Source organism: Manis pentadactyla, chromosome 10 (assembly GCF_030020395.1).
Source record: "Manis pentadactyla isolate mManPen7 chromosome 10, mManPen7.hap1, whole genome shotgun sequence".
NCBI lineage: Eukaryota > Metazoa > Chordata > Mammalia > Pholidota > Manidae > Manis > Manis pentadactyla.
In genome coordinates, this window is record NC_080028.1 from 17,643,571 (window position 1) to 17,666,165 (window position 22,595).

Genomic DNA, 22,595 nt, shown 5'->3' on the forward strand with positions numbered 1-22,595 from the left:
ATTATTATTTTGTCTCATACACTGGGAATGCAGTAATAGAATAGAGAAAAAAGACAAATCTCATATATTACATACAGAGGAATGAAAACCAGACCAACTGGAGTTTTCAGCAACAATGATAGAGGCCAGAAGACAGTGGAATAATATCTTTAATGTGGTGAGGGTAAAGAATTCTAGTATTGTATGTCTAGTAAAATGATCTCTCAGGAATGGTGATGAATAGATATTTTAAGGTAAGTAAAAACGGAGATATTTTACCTCAAATAGACCACAAAAGGAGTTTCTAAAGACTCTGTTTCAAGAAGGAACAATATGGTTCCAGAGAGAGCTGAGATGCAAGAAGACGTGGAAACAGAGCAACAGGGAACGTACCTGAGATCAGCACATGCTGCCCGAATCCAGACTGATTCTCATGACGCCTCTGGAACCCGTATCTTCATTGACAATGGATTCCTTGTCAAAATCCCTGCCTCTGTGCTCTCTTACCCTCCTGCATCTTCTTCTGTAGCCCCAAGGTCAGAAAGTAATTGGATGGCTTGTTGAATGAATACATGAGCTTTGGGTTGAAAGAAGAGGGGCACTCGGGGCGAGTTCTGTGCTTCTCATTTATTGAGAGAGAAAGGATGGAACTGGTAAACAGGTCCTTGGACAGTCAAGATAAGAAAATGAGATAAAGAAGAAATGAGTTCCAGGCAGAGAAAACAGCAAGTGCAAAGGCCCTGAGACAAACACGGGCCTGAAGAAATAGCAAAGGGGCTGGAGTAGAGTGAGTGAGGGGGACAATAGTAGATGAAGCAAGAGAGGTAATAGGGACATCCCCTATTTGTCTAGGACAAATCCAGGTTTGTCTAGGACAAATCTAGGACAGTCCAGGTTTACATCCGTTATTTTGGAATAATTATTCTGAGGCTCCTTTTTCATACTCAGATTGGGCAAAGGAGTTATGGGGGTCACGAAGCCTGGTGGGAAGCCTTTGTGGATTGGGCTCTGAAGGAGAGATGAGGAGCCACTGGAGGGCTGTGAGCAGCAGGATGTGACTTAGGCTTAGCAGGACCCTTCTGGCCGACTTCTTGGAGGTGGAAGAAGAGCTGGCAGGTGTGGGTTTCCCCGGAAGATCGGGGTTCTGCAGGAGTCAGGCAGCTGGCTTGATTTTCAAGATGCCCTCCCTGGTCTACCCTGTAGCCTGAGTCAATGTGCCAGCATGAGGGAGGGTGTTCAACCCACCTCAGACCTGGTCCACTTCATGCTGGCTGCAGCGCAGACAGCTGCGAAGAGGGAGGGTGGCTTCAGTCTGTCTGCATCTTTGACGCGGTCCCATGCTGCAGGAGGATGGGTCAGCCCTCTTCTGTGATGAACTTTGTGCCAGAGGATCAAAGGCTCAACAATTTCAGGAGGACTGTGAGTGGCAGAGGACTTGAGCACTTATCCCCTTTCCAGTGGCTTCTTCTACTCAGGGTGGAAGTGACACAGATCAGATGAGTGTTAGGACTGAGAATGTTGATAAAGGAGACGTAAGTCTATTATCAGTAAGCTGGAGATAACCTGGGGCCAGGGCGAGGTGAATCTCCAGAAGGCCATTTCAGTTCCAGAGGAGGGTTTGGAATTACCACGAGTTCTTGACTGTATTCCACGTTACTTAGAAATGTGATGCTGAGGTTGCTGGTACCTGCTATTACATGGCTATTGCTTGAGAGGGTAGCAAACTGAATGTATGGTTAAGGATAGTGCTTATCCAGACACATTCTAGGGTCAGATGGCCTGAGTTCAAATCTTTGCTTCACTGCTTTTTGACCTCTGACTTTGGGAGATATGTCTCATGTATGTCTCACCTTCCTCATCTGCAAGAATAGGATAATAATGGCACCAGGTGTGTAAGGTTGTGGGAATTAAATGAGTTCAGTGTAAAATGCCTAGAGCTGTGCTTGGCATGCGGCAAGCCTGTCATGCATTTTAGCTTTTACTACTATTTCTGACTAATGTACCTTATAGTTTGTCTCTCCTTCACAAGACTGGCCCTTTTTTTTAAAAAAAAATTGTCATCCTTTTGACTCATAGAAGTCAACTAACATTGGATCTTATAGCCTAAGACTCTGAAGGCTGCTTTTGAGGCTGGTCCTTTTTGGATCACGGTGATTGGCATGCTGGTCGTCTTTTTGTTTTGGAAAGAAGGTGTGGTTACTCACCTCCTCTGAGCTTCTGTCTAAATCCATCAGCAAATGGTGGTTTTAAACAAAGTCAAGCTTACCCTTTATCTCATATATTCATTTTCATTTCTAGTAGGAAAAAAATCAAGCTCAGCTTCGTTAAATTTCAAAGTAAAACTTTTTTTTTGTTCTGTTTTGGTTTAAATCTGATTAGACAAGAGAAATTTAGACCTCTGGTAAACAAAAATGATGGAATTGGTCATTCTTGGAAAAATAAGGTGAGAATTCTCTAATAAAGAAGATGACCTCATTACAGTTTATTATAATCATTTACAAACTTTATGGAGCATTATATGGACGTATTTATGAATCCTTTTTTACCTGAGTAGCTTTCATATTCTATTAATGGGTTACTTATAATGCAAGAATGAGTACATCTCAAGGAAGAATATATTTGGATTCATTACTCATCATAAGTATAATTATTGTTTAACAATATTATGAAGGGCTGCTGATGAGATGCAGGTGTTTAAACATGCAGTGCCAATAGATTTGACACGGTATTCAGTTCTAGGTGTATACATTTTTAAAAGCTTCTATTCACCAGGGGTGACAATAAAAACCCACACAATGGCAAGTGTGTTTGCTAAAAACATGAAGTTACTGGTTAATTTTTAGTCTTTAGATTCTAAAATGGATTTTTTTTTTTCCTGTGACACATGTTTCTTAACCTGTAAAGCAGAGCTTTATTGATAAAGTCCACCTACCTGGATCTTTCAAATCATCTCTGGAAGATTAATTTCAGACTTTGCAGACAGACTACAAATTGGTGGCCTCAAACTTTGACAAGTATTTTTACCTGGAAGTGTTGATACTTTAGGATGGCTGTAGCCCAGCCTTCTAGCTTCCCAGATGAGGAGGCTGAGGCTGGAGAAGATCATGATTTACCCAAGAAAACATGGCTAGACCAGACTTTCTAGACTTGAACCTGAGTCTCCTAATTTTTGTGACTGGAATCTTTCCAGGTTGCTATGCTAGCGCCCCTCAAATGTGACACTGTATTTGAATTCTTGATTAACATATCCAGTTAATAGGCATTTTTGAGTATCTACTATGTGGATGTTCTAGGCTCCAGTATTGCTGAAATTCCCTGACTTGATTTTGATGTAATTATTCTGCTCTTTATTCTCCTCTAAGTTACTGCTTTCTTCCTCAAGTTCTGTGAGTATGTTAATATGTTTGTGGCTTGTCTTGAATCTTTAGCCCTTAGTTGGGAAGAGGTGGGAAGAGACTAATGTTTATTAAGTACAACTATGCACTCTACATGTGTTACTTTTATGAAAATCTTATAAAGTTGACATTGTATCCTAGACATAGAAAAACAAAATCATTGATAAGGTTTAAATATCTTTCAAGTGATAATATGGGAGATTCATTCACTGACAGCTTAACACAGTACCTGGCGTTCAAACAACTTAAATTTTGTTACATGGATGAATGAGTGAGTGCTGGGCTTTAAACTCAGATCTGTGTGGCTCCAAAGACCTTTCCACTATATTTAGTTGGCTTTTGTATCTTCTAGGGTCAGGAATACACTGGCTTTCTTTGAATATCACCTAGCATGTAAGCAATTGTTTAATAAATACCATTTGCTTATTAGAGTGTAATACAAGTTCCCTAAAGCTTGGAGCACTTATATAGCTGTCATTGTAGATTTTTCTAAAAATAAGAACATAGGCACTTGCAAAATTAATTTTTGAAACTGTCATTGGAAGATGAGAGCAAATAACAATGTCTATAATAGTGCTGTAAATCCTGCCCAAAGTACTGGAGTCATGAAGATGCCTTCCAGGATTTGAGACAGCTGTGCATTGTGACTCAACACTTCTGGTGATCCTTCCCTGTCCACCAAAGGCTCACAGCACCCAGACTACACGTACTTACTTAAGCAATTTACATGGATGTTTGATTTTAGTGCAATAGCAGCTTATATTGTCCCAGGTTACATATCTTTTTGATATGCTCTCATTAGATCCTTTAACAGTTTTTCAAAAAAATTTCCCATTTTACAGGTGAAGAATATTGAATTCAAGACTGTCTAACTAGAGGTTAAATACTATAATACAGGCCCAACAGCTACATGCTGTAACTTGGTTGTGCTTTATCGTCACACTCTCAGTTATTTGCTAATTTCACTCATTCATTGATTTAAAGGATGCCCACTAGTTGTTCTTATGTTATGTGAAGCTAAAACAGAGAGACACAAATCAGTGATTGCCAAGAGGACATCTCATGTGTGAAGAGATATGTAGATGGTTTATTTATTTCATTGTAGCATTCTTCGTAGTAGCAAAAACCACAGCAGAAACAACTGTGTTTATCAGCAGGGACTGGTTAAATACCTTCTTAATACCATGGAATACTATGTCCTCTTGAAAAGAATGAGTCACAGCACTATGTGCTCATGAACAAATATGCCCCTGCTGAATTTACAAGTAGAGGAAGAAAACTGTAGACAGTACATATCACACTGTGACAAGGACAAGGGGCATGTACGTATTCATGATCTTGACCCTCCTCTGGCCTTGGAAGAGAAAAATGATTTTTGTTGCTCCATATTCTGGAGAGGCAGGAGGAGAAGGGGGAAAAGACTAGAGCTAGCCTGGCTGGAGTTTTGAGGAGCTGTTTGGTATGGAGGAGACAAGGGATGCGAGAGGGGGAAAGAAGTAGGGGGAGAGAGGAAGAGACAGAGAGCGCTTGCTTCCATGCTATGAAGATGTGAGGAGTGGCACTTTAGGGAGAAAGGGGAAGAGGTAAGAAGCAATCTCAGAACACACTGCTGTTTGTCATGCAAGGTAATGCCTATTTTATTTCTGCATGATTGATGTAAAGATTTTAGTTACCTTTCAACTGGTTTTTTGGATATGGGGCTTAGGCTTGGGCTGGGTTTGCTTTCTTTTGAAGGTGGCACTCATACTGAAGTGAACTATGAAGAAAAAGCTTTATTTGGGTTACACTGTGATTTCATTTGTGCAAAAATAAAGTGTGTGTGTATAATGGCACTATATATATGCATTAAAACTTTCTGGAAGCAACCCAAGAACATTTTTATAATGTAATTACCTCTTGCGAATAGTGAAGTTGGCATGCTCTTCTATATTGCTTAAGATTTTTAGAGTGAGTATTTATCACTTTTAAAATTTAGAAACAGGTATGTTTTAATGAACCATTTGTATTTCCCATAAATGGAATAGTAATATTTCTCTTAAGTGAAAGAGCTGTCCCAAAAGAGCAGTTATGTTTCTTGCCTCAAAAGGCTTAAAAAATATGATTGTAGGAAAAACTGCTTCTAATGCCTAACTTCAGTTTAAATAATCACAGTGTGGCTCTTGGAAGGGGAGCAGTGGACAGACAAAAGGGAAGATCTGGCTAAGTCACTGAGTGGCTTAATTCCTCACAATAGCTCTAGGGAGTGTATCAGAGAGGACCTTTCCATTTCAAATTGCAAAAAGGACTTTGGGGGCTCATAGTCTCTGTGTGTGTCTAAAGGGCTGAGTTTGGAAAACAGTATTAAGGTACTTCTATAAGTTAAGAAACACATTTACCTGACACCAAGAGTTGGGGAGATGATGGAGGACCTGCCCCTTTGATTTCTTCATGGTGCTGCCTCCTAATGGGGAATTTTCTCTTTACATAGCAAAGAACTGGTTTGATGCTGAATAGACCAGGAAACACAACAAATCAGAATGCTGAGACACATGTTTGTACTGGGGTCTGATGGATCAATACTTTTGCTCCTCTTTGCGTGGATTTTGAACTGTGAGAGAGAGAGAGAAGTTGGCTGATAGAAGTCAAAACACCAGGTAGGTCAGGAATGTGATTTAGGTGTATGGCCAAAAAGGGTTTTCTGTTCTGACCTCCAGACTGGCTGACTTGCCTGAACTGCCATGGCAGCACTTGAAAATGGCAGAACTTACCTGAGAAGCTTATTTCATGACTGAAGGCAGACTGGAGCCATTTGCTTTCTGCAGACCCCAAGGACTAAGGAGAGCATGCCAACCTTCCCCAATTCTTTCCAATCAAGCAAGTCACTTCATCTCCAGAGGTTACAGGCAGGAGTGATTGGCAGGCTGCGTTTTCCTTCCAGGACAAAAGCAGAGAGTATTTTTTCAAAAGAAAGCAAGAGTTTCTAGGGGGAGGACCAGGACTCTTATTGTGGGAATTGGTGTCTTAGAGCGAAGCCTTTCTCATTCTGCCACTTGAAAGGGCCCTGGCCAGCCTACCCATACCTGAAGTGAAGTCAGCAGTTTACATGTCTTGACCATCTGTACTAAGCTCATGGTCATGGGGAGAAGCCCTGAATTCTTTAATGAAAGAATCACATCCGCATAAAGAGAGAGGAAATTCATCAAGTAGGCTTTTAGTCATAATACTAAGGACTGCTAGAATTTAAGGAAAACCAATCCTGTGAAAAAGAAGGACCAAGGAGATCCAATAGAAAAACTACATTAGCAGAAACAGACATAATTCAGAAACCAGAAGAACTTATTCATTCTAAAAGATATCTCATGAGTGTCCTTGGGAGAATTCTGAGGAAATCTACAAAATAAGAATTGCTGTGTCCTCCAAAAAGAAGCAATCAGCAAACAGAAAGAGTTTGTGGAATTAAATATGGGCTTCTCAAAGGAAATAATTTAATAGATCACAAGAAAATGTAGAAAATCTTTGAGTGGCAAGCAATAAACATAAAAAGAAGAAAAAGGCAAGAAGGAAGGTCAGGTATGGAGAATCAATCAAAATTAATCAAAGCAAACACAGAAGATGGGAAGAGAACTCCAGGGTGAATCAGGCCTGAAGCATTAATGCCTCCTTACTGGTGTATCAGTGAGGCCTCAAGCAGGAGCATGTAGAGGCCATTGTGCCCAGGCACTGACCTTGGTCCTCGGCTTCTTCCAGCATCTAGTTCTGTGTCATCCTCTCTTTTACATATCTATCCCTTACATAGTCACGGGATCCATTTTGGACAGCTCACTTTTTTTCTTCCTGTAGTACAGTTCAGTAGTGTTAGGTATATTTATATTGTTTTGTAAAAGATTTGCAGAAGTTGTTCATCTTGCAAAAGTGAAACTGTACCTTTTAAACACCCATTCCCCTTTTCTTCTTCTCCCCAGCTCCTAGTAATCCCCACTTCTACTTTATGTTTCTATGAATTTGACTACTTCATATACCTCATATAAATGGAATCACACAGTATTTGTCTTTTTGTGACTGGTTTATTTTGTTCAGCATAATGTTTTCAAGGTTCATCCATGTCGTAGCATGCGTCAAGATTTCCTTCTTTTTGACGACTGAGTAATATTCCATTGGATATATATTATACATTTTGTTTAGCCCTTCACCTGTTGATGGATACTCATGTTGCTTCCACCTCTTAACTATTATGAATAGTGTAATTGTAAATCAAAGTTTTCTTAAAACCTTTTTTCAGATTGTTCATTGTTAGTATCTAGAAATGCAACTGATTTTTGTGTTGATTTTGTATTCTCCAACTTTACTGAATTCACTTATTAGTTCTAACCTGTTTTTTTGGGTGAAATCTTTTTGGCTTTCTATACAAAAAATCATATCATGTATGAACAGAGATAATTTTACTTTTTCCTTTCTAATTTGGATGTCTTTTATTTCTTATTCTTGACCAATTGCTCTGGCTAGGAATTCTAATACTGTGTTGGGTGGGTGTGGTGAGAGTAAGTATCCTTGTTTGTTTCTGCTCTTAGAAAAAAAGATTTCAGCCTTTATCACTGAGTATGATATTACTGTGGGTTTTTCATTTTTGACCTTTATTATGTTGCATCAGTTTCTTTCTATTCCTAGTTTATTGATTATTTTTATCCCAAAATGTTGTTGAATCTTGTCAATTTTTTTTCTGCTTCAATTGAAATGGTCATGTGGATTTTGTCTTTTGTTCTGTTGAAGTAATGTATTGCATGGATAGACTTTTAGTATGTTGAATAATCCTTACATTCCAGGAATAAATCTCACTTGGTCATGTTGTATAATCCTTTTGATGTGTTGTTGAATTTAGCTTGTTAGTACTTGTTTTGTTTCATTTTTTGCATAAGTATTCATCATGGAGATTAGTCTGTAGTTTCTTATAGTGTCTTGGTTTTGATAATAGGGCAGTGCTCATAGCTCATTTGTTTTAATTGATGATGACATTCTATTAGCAGAAAATGTTTACTTTGGGCTTTCAGATGATCAATATTCAATCTTAAAAATATGGGAAAACTACAAAAAGTGTTAAAGGTTTCTGATCTGCTTGCTACTCAATCATTATGTGCAATGCTGAATCACCAGCACAGGGCTCTGGAGTCCCTCTTTAAATTTAGGTGGTTTCTCCTGTAACTGCTTCCTTACTCCTTTATTGTTGACTGATCTTTGACAAATTTAGTCACCCACTCTCAGCCAAGATTTCTGCACCTGTAAAAGGGGAACAATTCACTTTATTTCATAGTATATAGTGAGCATATTTGTTCTTCCTCCTTAGTATATCTCATTAGGGTTTGAGCAAGACAGAGAGCCGATGGTGAAGGATTTGGGGCAAGAAATTCACTGTTCATCTGATACTTTGTTTCTACTGTTTTGTGCCTGCTACTAACTTGACTATTTTGTCCTCTGCTTTTGCTGCCTTAGGATCACTTTAAGTACAGACTCCATGAAACCTCCAAGTCCCAGTAGTCTAATGATGGTTTGACAATGCTGAAGAGAACATTAAGCTCCTTAAATATAAAAACATTCAGAAATAGATGAACTTAACTACATGATTTTGAAACCAAGTTCCTGTGCTAGTTGTTTGGCTAAAGTGGGAAAAAAAATCACTATTTTTTTTGGTGTTAGGATAAAACAGAAACAAAGAAAATCCATGATTCCATTAACTTGTTAGTGCAATAACCAATGAGTTGATGGTACCTGTCACTGAGCAATTAGTTATATTCCTACTCACCACTCTCAACGGTAGTTGAGATTCTCCGTTAGGCTATTCTATATCCTCCATAAATACTGTCATTGAATTGTCATAAATATCTAATTAAATAGGAACTATTATTATCCCCACTTTACAGATGAGAAAACCAAGGCTTTTAAAAAAAGGTAAGAAGCTCAGAAGATTGGGGGAATGAAGGGAGTGTGCTTGATACAGATGCTGAAAGCTTGATCTTTGACCCCTTCATTCTCTGCTTCCAACCTTTGCCATTGGCATTGTCCTGGCAATGTGCTCCCTTCTGTAGAGCTTCACAAAGTTCCTTCAGACTCTCCATCCTGTTGCACAAACCATGGAAATGGGAAGGAAGAGAACATTATTCCCATCTGACTTCTGTTCAACAGAGAGGTTAGTGATTTGCCTAAGGTTGGGGAATGGGTTGTTAATGCTTGAGCAAGCAGTGGATCCACTCTGATGAGTCTTAATATGCCATTTCCTTTTGCTTTGGGATATAATACAAGCAGCTGAATATATATCACACATAATAAATTCTTGGAACCTAGAGGGGAAAAAGTTACTTGAACTAGAGGCTGGAGGTCTGATATATAAAACCAAATCAAATAAATTATAAGGATGAAAAAAAGTACCCCGTATATAAATTTTGGAGTAGTGGGAAACATTTGGGCAAGTTATTTAACTTCTCTGTCTTTTATTTTCCTCCTCTATAACATGGAGAGAAAATAAAATACTGGCTTCATGGGCTTACAATGAGGATTTGCTGAGTTAACATGGCCAAAGTATTTATTCCTAAAAAAACAACAATCTATAATTAAGGTTAATCATGGTATCTTTCTCTTCCAAAAGCATGTGCTTTTTTATGTTTTGGAGGAACTAAGCACTCTTAATTTGGAAATTCCATAACTTGAATCTATTTTTTTTCCTAATTAGATCTGGTTTTACATATAAAAACTTCTAACCCATAGTTCAAATAATTTTCCCTTTGGGTTCCCCAAATTTATTCTACATGATATATACCCAGGTTGCTTGTATATATGACACCCATATCTTTGCCAAGTAGTGCTTTTCAATTTTCAGATTTTTGGTGTTGTTTGGTAGGAAGCACTGCATCTATTGTCAACAGCACAGAATTAAGAAATAACACTTTACAAAAAAAAAATCTCACTGCAGAAGCTTCACATCTGTTTGTACAATGACTTCAGTAGGTAACTCTGAATCCCCTTTGGTAAATTTCCTATTAAAATTCTGGCTGTTCTACTTCTTATTTGTTGAAAATAACTTACACCAAAGTAATTTGGGCAGAAAACCTTGCCTGCATATTTAACTTCTTGTCCTTTAAGAAATTATACTTTGGTTTTAGAGGTTTGACTTTGCTACATGATGAAATTATCATAGTGGAACAAGCCATAGAAATAATAAATACAGTAATTATTCTTTGCCTATTGTGTGTCTTTACTATTCATAAATTTTAGGGCCTTAGATATTAGATACACTTACGTAAGGCCTCACGAACGGTAATTATCTTTTGGCCAAAGAAAAAGCCCAAACGAATGCTAAGCTGCATTATCGCTTGGCTTCTGACATGAGCTGATAATCAGATTTTCTTGCTTAAATCCATGGTGCTCGAACAATGCTACCCACTGTCTGTGCTTCCCGATATTACCCTTAATTAGAAAGAACAGAAACACAAATCTGAATTATTTCAAAATCTGGTTTCCATGGTCAGTGGTTTGAAGGGCTTAACTTTATTATAAATAAACCTGGCTTTATTGGTTAATGAAATCTGAAATGTGAAGCCTGGGATAGAAGGAGTGTAATACTCTGATGTTTGCACATCAAAATACCCAGTGTGGGCAAAGTGTTTTGTAATAAATCTTTAGATAATTGAATTATGATTCTTTTGTCCAAGTACAATCTAAACCCCAACACTAGGGAGAACCTGGAAGGAACTTGAGTTTATGTTTTCTTGAGAAGCATCATGTTTAGATTTAATAGTGTATGTATCCATAGCTGAGGAGGAGGCATTGACCTTTTATTTAGTCTCCCCTACTTTAGTAATTTTTCTCCCATTGACACATTGGAGCACACAGTAATAAATGTGCAATAATAAATGGTAATGTGCAGTAATAAATGGACTGGCCCTGCACACATATACATAATACAATACAATGTATTAGTCTTAAATGTTCATTTGGGCCTTTTTGCCACGTAGAATAATGTGTGGGCTGGCATCTGAGTGAGACAGACGGTAAGATGGGAGACCAGTTGTGTTTTTATTTATGGTCTTGTGCAAACAGGGCTAATGGGTAAAGATGCCTGACCCCATTTTAAAGCAAATTAAAAGCTAAGTGGAGAGGCTAACTTTGTTCTCCTCCAGGAAAACAACATCAGGAAGCTAATTCCTAGAACTTCTATCACATATAAGGACATGAGATGCTATTCACAAATACACACACACACACACACACACACACACACACACACACATTATATACCTGTTTTGTATATTCTATTTGTCTATCTACATCCTGTTTTTCTGTGGAGGGTGGGGGCCTACGTATCAATGTATTTTTAAACTGTGGCCCTGATCCCTTTTATTTTCTGTTTAGTTTTTTTTCTAAGACCCTGTCTTTTAAAATTTGTGAATATTATCTTTTTTGAAACCTCATCAATATTTTCTTTCTGCTCATTTCCTCACCACTTCTGTGCTAGACCCATTGCAATTGCTTTCTCACTTAAACATCCAGAGCAACAGAAATTACTCATAAATCCTGTTTTCCACATGAAGATATTGAAACTTAGAGAGAATAATTTTTCTACGATCACATAGTCAATAAATGGTGGAGGCAGGATTCCAATGCATTAATTATAAATCCCTTGGTCCTGAGTACTATGTTACACTGTTGAACCAAACTGTATGTTTGCTTCTTTTAGATTATTCCCTTTGTCTTCACTGCAGTTCTGTTTCATTGGCTTGGGTAGATGATCCTCTTTCTCCAGTCACCAGGGACCAGCCTGGATGTGTCTGGAGTTCAGGCTCCTATGACTTAAGTGATTCATCGTAGGGACAGGTGTTTACCTTGGGTGGGAGTCTTGGGGTAAGAAGCATTGCCTTGACTAATTCTAGGGAGAGCAATTGTAGAGAAGCAGTTGGTGCCCATGGTGTTCCTGGTAAGAACTTCCTGTTTCAGGAAGATGCCATTTGGAACAGCTGAACAGATTCTACAGGACCCTAAGTTGGATGTCCACAGGGAAAAAAATCATCTAACCTGGGCAATATAAAAGAGTAAGCAGTGAAGGGTGGCTGTTTAAACATGGTAAATTGACTACACATACTTACTTCCTCTCCCTCTCTCCAAACCCTTCAAAATTAACAATCATACCCTCCCAAACAGTATGCTGCAAATGGGTTGCAGGTAGGCAGAGGTATTGATACATTTAGTCCTCTTGGTGCTGGTGTGGGGGCCAAGGTAGCAAGTAAGGTCAGACCAGTTGCCCTTGGCCTTGAATAGCCTCATGCATTTACGCTGGTGTTCCCTACAAAGGCTGTATATTTTTTGTCTCATTTGATTTTGAAGATGGTTGGGAAGTACTTCTTTAAACAAAATGCATTCATCCATAAGGATAAAAAACAGAGAGGAGACAGCATCAACTGAGCAATTTCAACAATTTTTTTGAAAGCTGTGAAGTGGGTCCAAAAGTCATAACTGACTTAACAAATTGGAGTGACTCCTAATACAAGCAAGTCAATTCACTTGGCCCCAGGAGACCTGGAACTTGAAGGTTTCACATATCTTCTATTGCAGGGAAAAAGCATAGGGCTTAACACAAGGGGCTGGTGACGGTCTGGATCCAGAGCTCCATTTTTCCTTGGCTCTCCCCGCAGAGTCAGGACAAGGATTTATTTTCTGGCAAAATTGAGGTAGAGAGACTCAGAGGTAAGATGGTGTCTGTAAATGGGTTTCTTAAAATTTTAGTGGTGTGAGGAACCTTCAGGCCCTTTCTTCTATTCTTTTCCCAGAATGTGATCAGCCAGGCAAATATTTCCTGGGTTGGTGTTTGGAGGATTCTTCTCTGGAGAAACAGGAGAAAAACCCTGCACATTCTGATATGGAACAATCTGTTATCAGAAAGGCAGGTTCACTGCCTCGTGCTACTATGAAGCCCAGTAATCAACAAGCCTTGCGCAAGTGAATCCAGAGCTTACAGGCAGCTTTTTAGCACCTTACTACTGAATGCCAATGTATAGCCAAGACTGAAAATAATTTTTGGTAATTTTTAATTTCCAGGGGACTCTTCTAATACATTCCGCTAATGCAACTGTTACTGAAGCTATTAAGAGTACTTGATGGATGTTGACAACATCGGGATACATTTATGATAAATTATTTTGAAATATAAATTTTAGCATATTTGGAGTTGATGCTTGCAGAACAATTTTTCTAAAAATATTTAGCTTTTCAAACAAATCCATTTGGGGTAAATCTGAATTGAATTGTAAATTTAGCTTTATACGATGGTATTTCCATGTTTCCTCTGACGTTTCCTGTAATTTGTGGAGGTCTTACGAGAAACTAAAGGTGGTTTAATGACTTTCATGTAATTCAAAACACTTGTTATGCAATTCCGTGGAGATTTTCCTATTCCAGTGCAAAAAGAGAGGTTGGTTTCAGCTCCTTAGTCCACAGCCCACTACATACATTAACAAAACCAAAATACCTTTTTATTTTAATTATAAGGATTTGTAGAAAGCATCGTATCTTTCATTTTAGGGATAAATTAGTTTCCTGGGATTTTTTTTTTTTAGCTTAGCTGATTGGAGAATGAAGCCAGCTAAGGCAAAGTAACCAGCATCCTGACTAGTACCATCCTTATCAGAACTATTCATTTTACCTGGAGTAAAGTAAACTGTTCCATGACCACAGACTGCATTTTGAATGCTTATATTACAAATACAGTCTCTGGGCACCATGCAGAATAGGTAAGAGAACACAGCTCCCCCGACTCAAGCTGTCTTACCAGAAAAGTAATTCAAAGCCAACAGGTGCTTGCCTCCTGCTGGTAAAACAGCTTCAGCAGCCCCAGGCTCTGCAATCTCTCACAGTCAAACCTTGAATCGTGGAGGTCTCAACAAAATCTTATTATATCCCTGCAGCCAGTAGAATGTAATGTGCTGATGTTTCCAGATCTGGGCAATTACTTTATCCCCGAAGTTTGGGCACAAGTGTCCACTTAAACCATATTGATCAAGATTTGGAGGTATGGGGTCCCCCAAATACTTGTCCCTAAAAGCGGAAGAAAAGTATATGGGAGATGTAGGTAATGAGTATCTTCCCCAGTGGTGGTGGTAATAGAGGTGAACTCTCTCTCTTTGAATGAGAAGTCAGCTCCTGTTAAGAGGAAGAGCAAAAGCTTTACACAGAGACCATTTGTCCCTACACCCTGTTTGTCATATGTACTGACCAGATCACAATAACTGGCTGCAGTTAATTTTACTCTCATGTTGTATTGACACATAGCTCAGGCAGAAGCAATTACGAGCAGTGATCAAGATCTCACAGGGCACGGTCCTACTCCATCAAACGGTAATATTTCAGGTGGAAGAAATCATAATTCTGTTCAACATTTATATTTAGACTCTTGGGGTAATATTCTAAGTGACTGTTCTCAATCACAATTTGAATTTCTGCTTCCTGAAATCCAGTTCTTGTTTCTCATTGCAGATCTTCATGTTCGGTTAAAGAATGATTCTGGATTTCAGAAAAACCAAGTTTAAAAGCCTTCTTCCAAATAATGAGGCTGTTGAGGAAATCCAAACCTTTCTTTCTGGTCTGCAGTGGTGGTTAACTTTTCATTATCATATGGGGTCAAGTACTCAGAACGAGGAGCTCCAGTTTCTGTTCCTCTCTTCCCGTGTCCTCTAATTATAGTGGCTGCTAGGTATCCTGAAGCTAGCTAGTGCTTCCCCTACAGATTGCCAAGAGAGAAAGAAAATATACCTTCATTGGCTACTGTACTTATAATGGCTCCTAAAACCAAGCAAGAAAACCACAGTGATCTTGGCAAGCAAACAATTGAAAAGTACAGGTGCTGGCAGTGTGCACAGCCCCAAAATCAACACGACTTGGGAGGAGAGGGAGTTGGAGAACAAAGAAAGGTGCTTTTCATTCAGAGAAATTTATTTCTTTTAAATATTTGCAATCTGCAGCCGATAGCACAGGAGGCCACTTGGCATTATTTCCCCACAAAGGGGAGGGCTGGGGGCAATGAGCAGATGCTTGAGTGGCCTGTGGCATGAGGTGCACCATCCGTCAAGAAGATCAATATTTACTGTTCTTGTATCTTTGTGGTGAAAGTTTGTTCTTCTTAAACAAAAAGCAACAACAAAAAAAAGGTGGGGGTTGTGCTTTAATATATAGAGTATGGGTTGGGCTGTAGGAAGTAAATCAACTGCTGACAGCAGGAACTACACAGACAGGACTAAGTACCCCCTCCTGTGCCCAGTGACGACACGCTCAGTGTTTGAAGGAGTAAAATGCATCTGGTGCATGACATTGTCCATCTTTTCTCCATGTATTCTTTTTCATTCCAGCTAAATTATACCTTGATGAAGATACAATATGAAGGTAATAATGTGTTTTAAAATGTATTTTAATCCAGCTCATTTTGACTCAACATGTATCCATAAACCAGCCCATCTTGTGCGGTAAGGACTGTGAGAGGCACTGGGGTGACCAAGGTGGAGAAGGTGGGGGTCACTGCTTTAGCTTTTTGGTGACTCTATTTCCCCAGTTTGTCGATTGTAGATCACAGAGAGAGTCCTGTGAGGTGGGGGGACGAGACGAATAGATGATGTGGGTCATGACCAGCCTTTTGCAGCATGGAAAAGATTTTGTCTTTTATTCTTTAGATCAAAGCATGGTCAACATCTTTAATGTGCATACAAACCAGCTGGGAACCTTATTAAGATTCAGATTCTGATTTAGTAGGTCCAGGACAGGTCCAGAGAATCTCCATATCTAATAAGCTCCCATGGACACACTTTGAGTAAGAAGCTACATATTAATTGGATCCTGTGATGCTTGTTAACTCCAAATATTCCTGGGACCCACCCTCAACTTTTTGAATCAAAATCTACATTTTAACATCTTTTCCAGGTGTTTTTTATGCAACAGTAAAGTTTAAGACCCATCAATTAGATGACTGAACACAATTAAGATGATGAGTGCTGTATTTGTTATTATAGTTACTATGCTGGGTTTTAGAAAGACACTGTAAAAAGAGAGTTCCATTTAGGTGAACTGCAGGCGGGGAGTGGGTGGAGAGGCTGGGGCAGAAGGACTGCGAGGGGGGCACAGGTCGGGAGGACATCAAGAGGGTGGGGTGAACAGGACTTGGTTAGGAGTAGATCTGGGGCAAAGGGAGCAGGAGATGGCCAGAATGCCTGTCCAGGGTTGGAGGTCTGGATTGCTGGTTGTGTCCACATGAAGATGGGGAAACCATATGCTGTGAGTTTAAGACTGTGGGCTTTGGGGCAGAAAAGAGTGGATTTGGGATGTGCCTTCAACATCACTTGCTTATATGGCCTTGATAAGTTAATTTTTTATCAGTAAAATGGGGATAATGGTTGTTGCTAGGTAGTATTAGCCCCACTTTACAAAGGTGAAATAGGAATGCAGAGTGAGACAGTTGTCCCAGCTCCTACAGAGAGCAGTGGGGAGGAGGGGTTGACACCGGCCTCCGGGAGTCCACAGCCCCTGCTCTGAACCATTCTCTCCAAGGTTTGTCCAGGGAGAGATACTCCCCAGGTGGGCAGATTCCCTCACCTCACTTTCCTCAAGGTCTCCGACTACCTTACTGCTCCTGAGGTATCCCCCCCCCCTTAAAATTGTAGAAAGCCACTTCTTCTCTTTTCCTTAGCTCATCTAAGATGATTTTCAAACAGACTTCACTTAAGATGAAACAAACAGAGAAATAAGGACAATGCTGGTAGGAGAAAAGACATATGAAGTACAGTTTTCTGATGCTTCCTTGGTTATCCAGTTGCACCCTGTCACTGTGCCACTGGCCAGGGTCACTCAGTGCCCAGATCTCTTCCCACCTTTTAGCAGATGTGTCCTCTTCGGTGTCATCCCTGCAAGTCTGTCCTGCCTCCTTGGCCAGTGGTTGTGCCAAGGGAGAGTTCCTAGTCTCTCCACTCCTAAGGCCCTCCCGCTGGGCTTAAAGTTTCTGGAGGGAGATACAAACATTTTCCTCAAGGAATGGGTGCAGCTGGGTGAATAGTATGGCTGTGGGGGAGGACTGGATGAAAAGTTCACCCTATTGCTCATGAGGGGGTGGTTTGGTCTCTTGTAGACCCAGCAGGTTAACACGATCCTAACTACATAATATCCCAACAATGCTATATATATAATAACATCCCATATCCAACCAATAAATGTGACACCCCAGCACTAACGGGCCCGGGCAACAGTTGGTACTGACTACATGTTTGCTGAATTGTTTATAATTAAAACCTAATCAGATTGTCCTTACTTATGACCTTATTCATACTAATTATCCAACATCTCTTTCTCCTCTTTATTTTTGAGTTTTTCAAGGTGATAAAGCTGACTTGAAGACCCCACCTCCCCAGTCATCTGGCCCCCTTCTCAGTGCCCTATGTCTCCTTCCTCTGACACACCGGCTATGCTTAGAATGACTCTGGCCCAAGAAACGACATGGCTGTGTCCTCTCTGCTTTTGAGTCTTTGCTTTAATGTCACCTTGTCCAGGAAGGCATCTCTTATTTCTGTATATAAATTAATACACTGTCCTCACCATTTTTCCTTTCTCCTTACCTTATCTTCTTTTTCTTCTTAGCAATAGAAAAATTGCCATCTGAAATATTATAGATATATTTATTTATGTCACCTCCACTAGATGGTAAATTTCCTTAGGACAGAGACTTCATCTATTGTATCTCTACTTTCTATAACAATGTCTGGCATGTAGTGTAACTCAATAAGAATTTGTTGAACAGATAATTAAGTTATGTGGCCACTTTAATGAAACATATGGGAAGGATGTGCATATGTAGGTGACTGGAGTCAGTTTCAGTTGTTTTCAGGACTATTTTATTTAAAGAATAAAGGAAGCAAAAAACTTTAAAAATATCCCCCATTAGGGAAGAAAGAATGGCAGGTGGCGTGGATTATTTTTGGAGCCATAAACTTTATCTTGTGTGTTTTCCCCTCTGCCTATATCCCAGCCCTCATCGTGAAAGAACAGCCTGGCCCTGCTCTCAGTTCACTGCTCACATGAAGAATTTCTCTGAATTTCTTAAACTTGGCAGTCTACATTTTCTGCATTTCCCAGGTCAATTAAAAAACAATCCCAAGAAAGACCAGAGTTTCTAAGGAAACTCTGGTATATGTACAGGTAAAAAGCACAACAATTTTATTGAAAACTGGGTTGTGTTTCAAAACAGCCACAAAGCATTACGATTAGCATGTATAATGTAGGGGGCAGGCACGGGGAGGGCTGTGCAACACAGTGAAGACAAGTAGTGATTCTACAGCATCTTACTACGCTGATGGGCAGTGACTGTAATGGGGTGTGTATGGGGGACTTGGTGACGGGGGGAGCCTACTGAACATGGCGTTCTTCATGTAATTGTAGATTAATGATAACAACAACAACAACAACAAAAAACAGCCACGAAAGAGAGAATTCACTGGCCTATGAGGTTGGTAGATCCATGGAGTAGACTGGCTCATAGAATGGCTGGATCTAATGTTCACTGATATTGTCTTGATTTTCTTTTTTCCTTCTTATATTAATTTATTTCCAAATCACTATGTTGACTTAATTCTCATTTTGAGTTTATTTTCAGAATGGATAGTGATAATGGGTCCTGGCAGCTATAGGCTTTTATGATTTTTAGAGCTTGTAATTTAAAAAGCAAAGAGACGCTCTTTTGCTTTGCATCCATAACAGTTCCCACCTCCTATCCAATGACCAATTGGCCAAACTTGAGTCTCATGTTCATTCCTGGAATCATCAGGGTGTCTGGGGGAAATAGAGCATGCCAGTCAACTTTTGCTAACTCTGCATTTAACTCTGAGAGCTGTAATTAAATTTCACAAAATATTTGTGTGTGTGTGTGTGTGTGTGTGTGTGTGTGTGTGTGTGTGTGTGTGGTGTAGGGGGAATGAGAAGGATGATTTCCCAAAATAAATTGATATTGGGCCAGCAAAAAGTATCACGTTTTTTTTGTGTGTGTCAAGCCAAAATGATGTGTAGTTGCATTAATTATATTCTGTATGATGTTAACGCCATAGACTATTAAGACAACCTTGGACCATTTCACTGACCTGAAAGGGTAAATGAATTTACAATCCAGTTTCCTACCTAAGAGAAAATAAAGTTTTAGAACAATTGATAAAGCAGATAAATGCTACACTTTCATTTTGTTTTAGAATGCATTTTTTTACTTGTGTATATATCTACATACATACACACACACATATATAAATAAAGTTTATTGCATATGTGTGTTTGTCAGGGCTGTTGAAAAATTTTATTGATTTTATGATAGTTTCAAAGCCTTGGAGTAATGCAATTTTAGTAGGGTCTTTTGCGAGTCACATTTTGGTACCCACCCAAACTCTTCTTCCTTTACAAAAATTAGGAAACTGAAAGGGGTTATACATTCACATGGTTCAAAAACCAAAAACAGTAAGTGGTATACAGTGGAACATCTTGCTCCCGCTCCTGCTCCAATTGGCGTCATTTTCAACCTGCTGGCAGGAAGTCATTTTTTCTATTTTTTGGGGGAATGCTTCCACATATTCTCTAAGCAAATAAAAGTCTATAAATGAACAGATGTAAGGGTGCAGGTAAGCAGCTGCATTCAGCACTTTGCTGTCATCACTTAACACTATAACTCGGAGCTGTGTCCACAGCAGCACATCGATGGATTCCTCATTCATTTTTCTTACAACTTCAGAGTGATATTTTTATGGATACACCTTGATTTACTTAGCCAGTTTCTTTCAGTAGACACTAGTGATTCTCTAAGAAGAACCAATGACATCATTAGGGCTTGATATTTTAGAGCTTGGATGGCATGTATTAAAAATAATTATTAAAAATTTTGAGCCAGTCCACTTTTGTCAGTTTTATAGAAAGAGTAATTCAGGCTTAGTTCCAGCCAACTGATGTAATTCCATAAAAGTAAATGTCAACCTCTTAACTCTTTCCAAAATACAATGGAGGAACAGAGAAAATAATTGCTACTATCAGTATCTGAAAAATGTGTGGTTTCAAGATTCAGTAGACCCATATCTTGAGAGTTGAGAGTATGGGTACACCACATAGAAACATCATGGTTCATAATTGTGTGGCATGCTCTGATGGCTCTAAATTACTTGCCATGTCAATATTTGTCTTAAATTTGGAGACATGAAGCCTTAGGCATATGCTGATGGGCAGGGATACGAAGAAAGCCAGGGCTCTCCACCAATGGGGACTCACTCGGCTGTAGGTAGGACAGGTGAGCAGCAGCGTTTTGCTGCTGGGAGCCATAGCTGGATAGGAGGAAAGCCTGTCAGTAGCAAGAAGGGGGACGTTTGGGGTTGGGGGCAGAGAAGAGCCAAGCTAGTTTGGCTTGGTTGCTAGACAATGGGCAACCTTTACTTTTTTCTTTTTTTAAAGCAAGGGAGTGATGTTATTCAATTGTACTTAGCAGCAATTAGACAGTGATTGAGGGGGCAAGACTGCAGACAGAAAAACCACTGTTGAGGTTATTACAATCTTCAGATGAAAAAAGAGTAGGAACAGGAACACGGCAGGGAAGTTAGAGGAAAGGGAAGAGCTCCTAGAGATATTTAACAGGTAGACTCCATAGGATATGATCGTGGAGTAAGGGTGATTGAGGGACAGGGCTGGGTGGGGGGAGGGTTTATGTATCACTGAGGAATTCAGCAGGTGATTGGGTACCTCTTTAGTGACTGGCACCATGCTAGTTTCTGGAGACACAGAAGTGAACAAGACAGAAAGGTTCCTGACCTCTTGAGATGTGCCTTTTGAGAAAGGCAACAATTAATAAGTAAACAAATAAATGAGCAAGATTATTATGGATTTTAATAAAAGCTATGAAGGAAAGAGGCAGGTGAGTTGCCTTGTGTTCCCCATAGTCAGTTCCTCCTCCACCCTGACCCTGACAGCCACTGATCTGTTTAATGCCCCTGTAGTTTTACCTTTTCTAGTATGTTATACACTTAATTGTGATAGTTACAAATCTGTATGTTCAATGAAACTCATATAGATGGACACTGAAAAAAAGGTGAATTTTACTCTGTATAAATTATACCTCAATAAAACTGACATGAGAAAGACTTTATACCAAAAATTTTAAAAATAAAAAAAAGAAAGACAAGAAAAAAAAATGTATTGATGAATGAGAGAAACCCAGGGGATGGCAGAGGTTGGAGGCTAGTTGAGATACTGAAGTCAAGGAAGATGTATGTTTCATGTGTTCAGAAAAGAAAAAAGAGACCCCTGTGGCCAGAATATAGTTGATAAACAAGAGAGTGGTATGCACTGAGATTAAGAGGTTCATCTCAGGGTCCAGATAATGAAAAGCTTCCTAGGTCACAAAGAGGAGCTTTGGTTTTGATCTTAAGTGTAATGAGAGACCATTGAAAGTGTTAGGTGGGGCTGTACCATCTTATGATTAACTTTTTCAAGTGATCACAGTGTTGTTGTTGTTTGGATAATTAATTGTAAAGGGAACAAGTGAGGGAGCAAGGAGATCAATTAGGAGACTATAGTAAAAGTCCAGGTGAAAGATGTAGGAAAGCTATAAGATGACAGTGGGAGAAGAGATGGAAATGAGTGGGTAGAGTGGAAACAGATTTTAGATGGATAAAGCCAATCAGCCTTGCTCATGGTTAGGATATAGGGATAAAGGAGAAGCAGGAATCCAGGATGATTTTCTTTTTGGCTTGAACTAATTGGATGACGGTATTGCCATTTACTGGGTTGGAGAATTATTGAGTGACACCAGTTTTTTAGAGGAAAGTAAAGAGTAGGTTAAGATCCTGTTTCCCTCAGACTGAGACACAAAGTCAGGGAGATTTTGGAGATTGCCCTCTTGGTTGGTCTAGTTCAGTCGCTCTCACCCTTGAAATGGCTTCTCCCAGATGCTGCCTCTTGACCCATTGTTTCTCAGATAGCTTCAGTAATCTCAAATTCCTGGGATCTTTCCAGTTTCTATTCCTATGACTTGACTAAGAAAATGTCATAAAATTTCAAAAATGGCTCCCATAATTCACTGCATCCCTGAATGTATGCCCCTTTGAAACATGTTTTTTCAATCCTCCCATCAAGAGGTAAGTTAATTTTTCCATTCCTTGAATGTGTGCTTGGCCACAGGACTTGCTTGGCCAATGGGACATTAGCAGATATGAC

General features: G+C 39.4%; 1 protein-coding gene across 1 annotated transcript in view; it reads left to right on the plus strand.

Moving 5' to 3' along the window:
* The first annotated feature begins 312 nt into the window (after positions 1-312).
* C10H12orf42 (chromosome 10 C12orf42 homolog) overlaps positions 313-22,595 on the plus strand; it is a 74,316-nt gene continuing 52,033 nt past the window's right edge. The window contains 2 exon segments of the mRNA XM_057508348.1: positions 313-515; positions 18,391-18,497. Of these exon segments, the coding sequence (XP_057364331.1) occupies positions 313-515; positions 18,391-18,497 (310 nt within the window).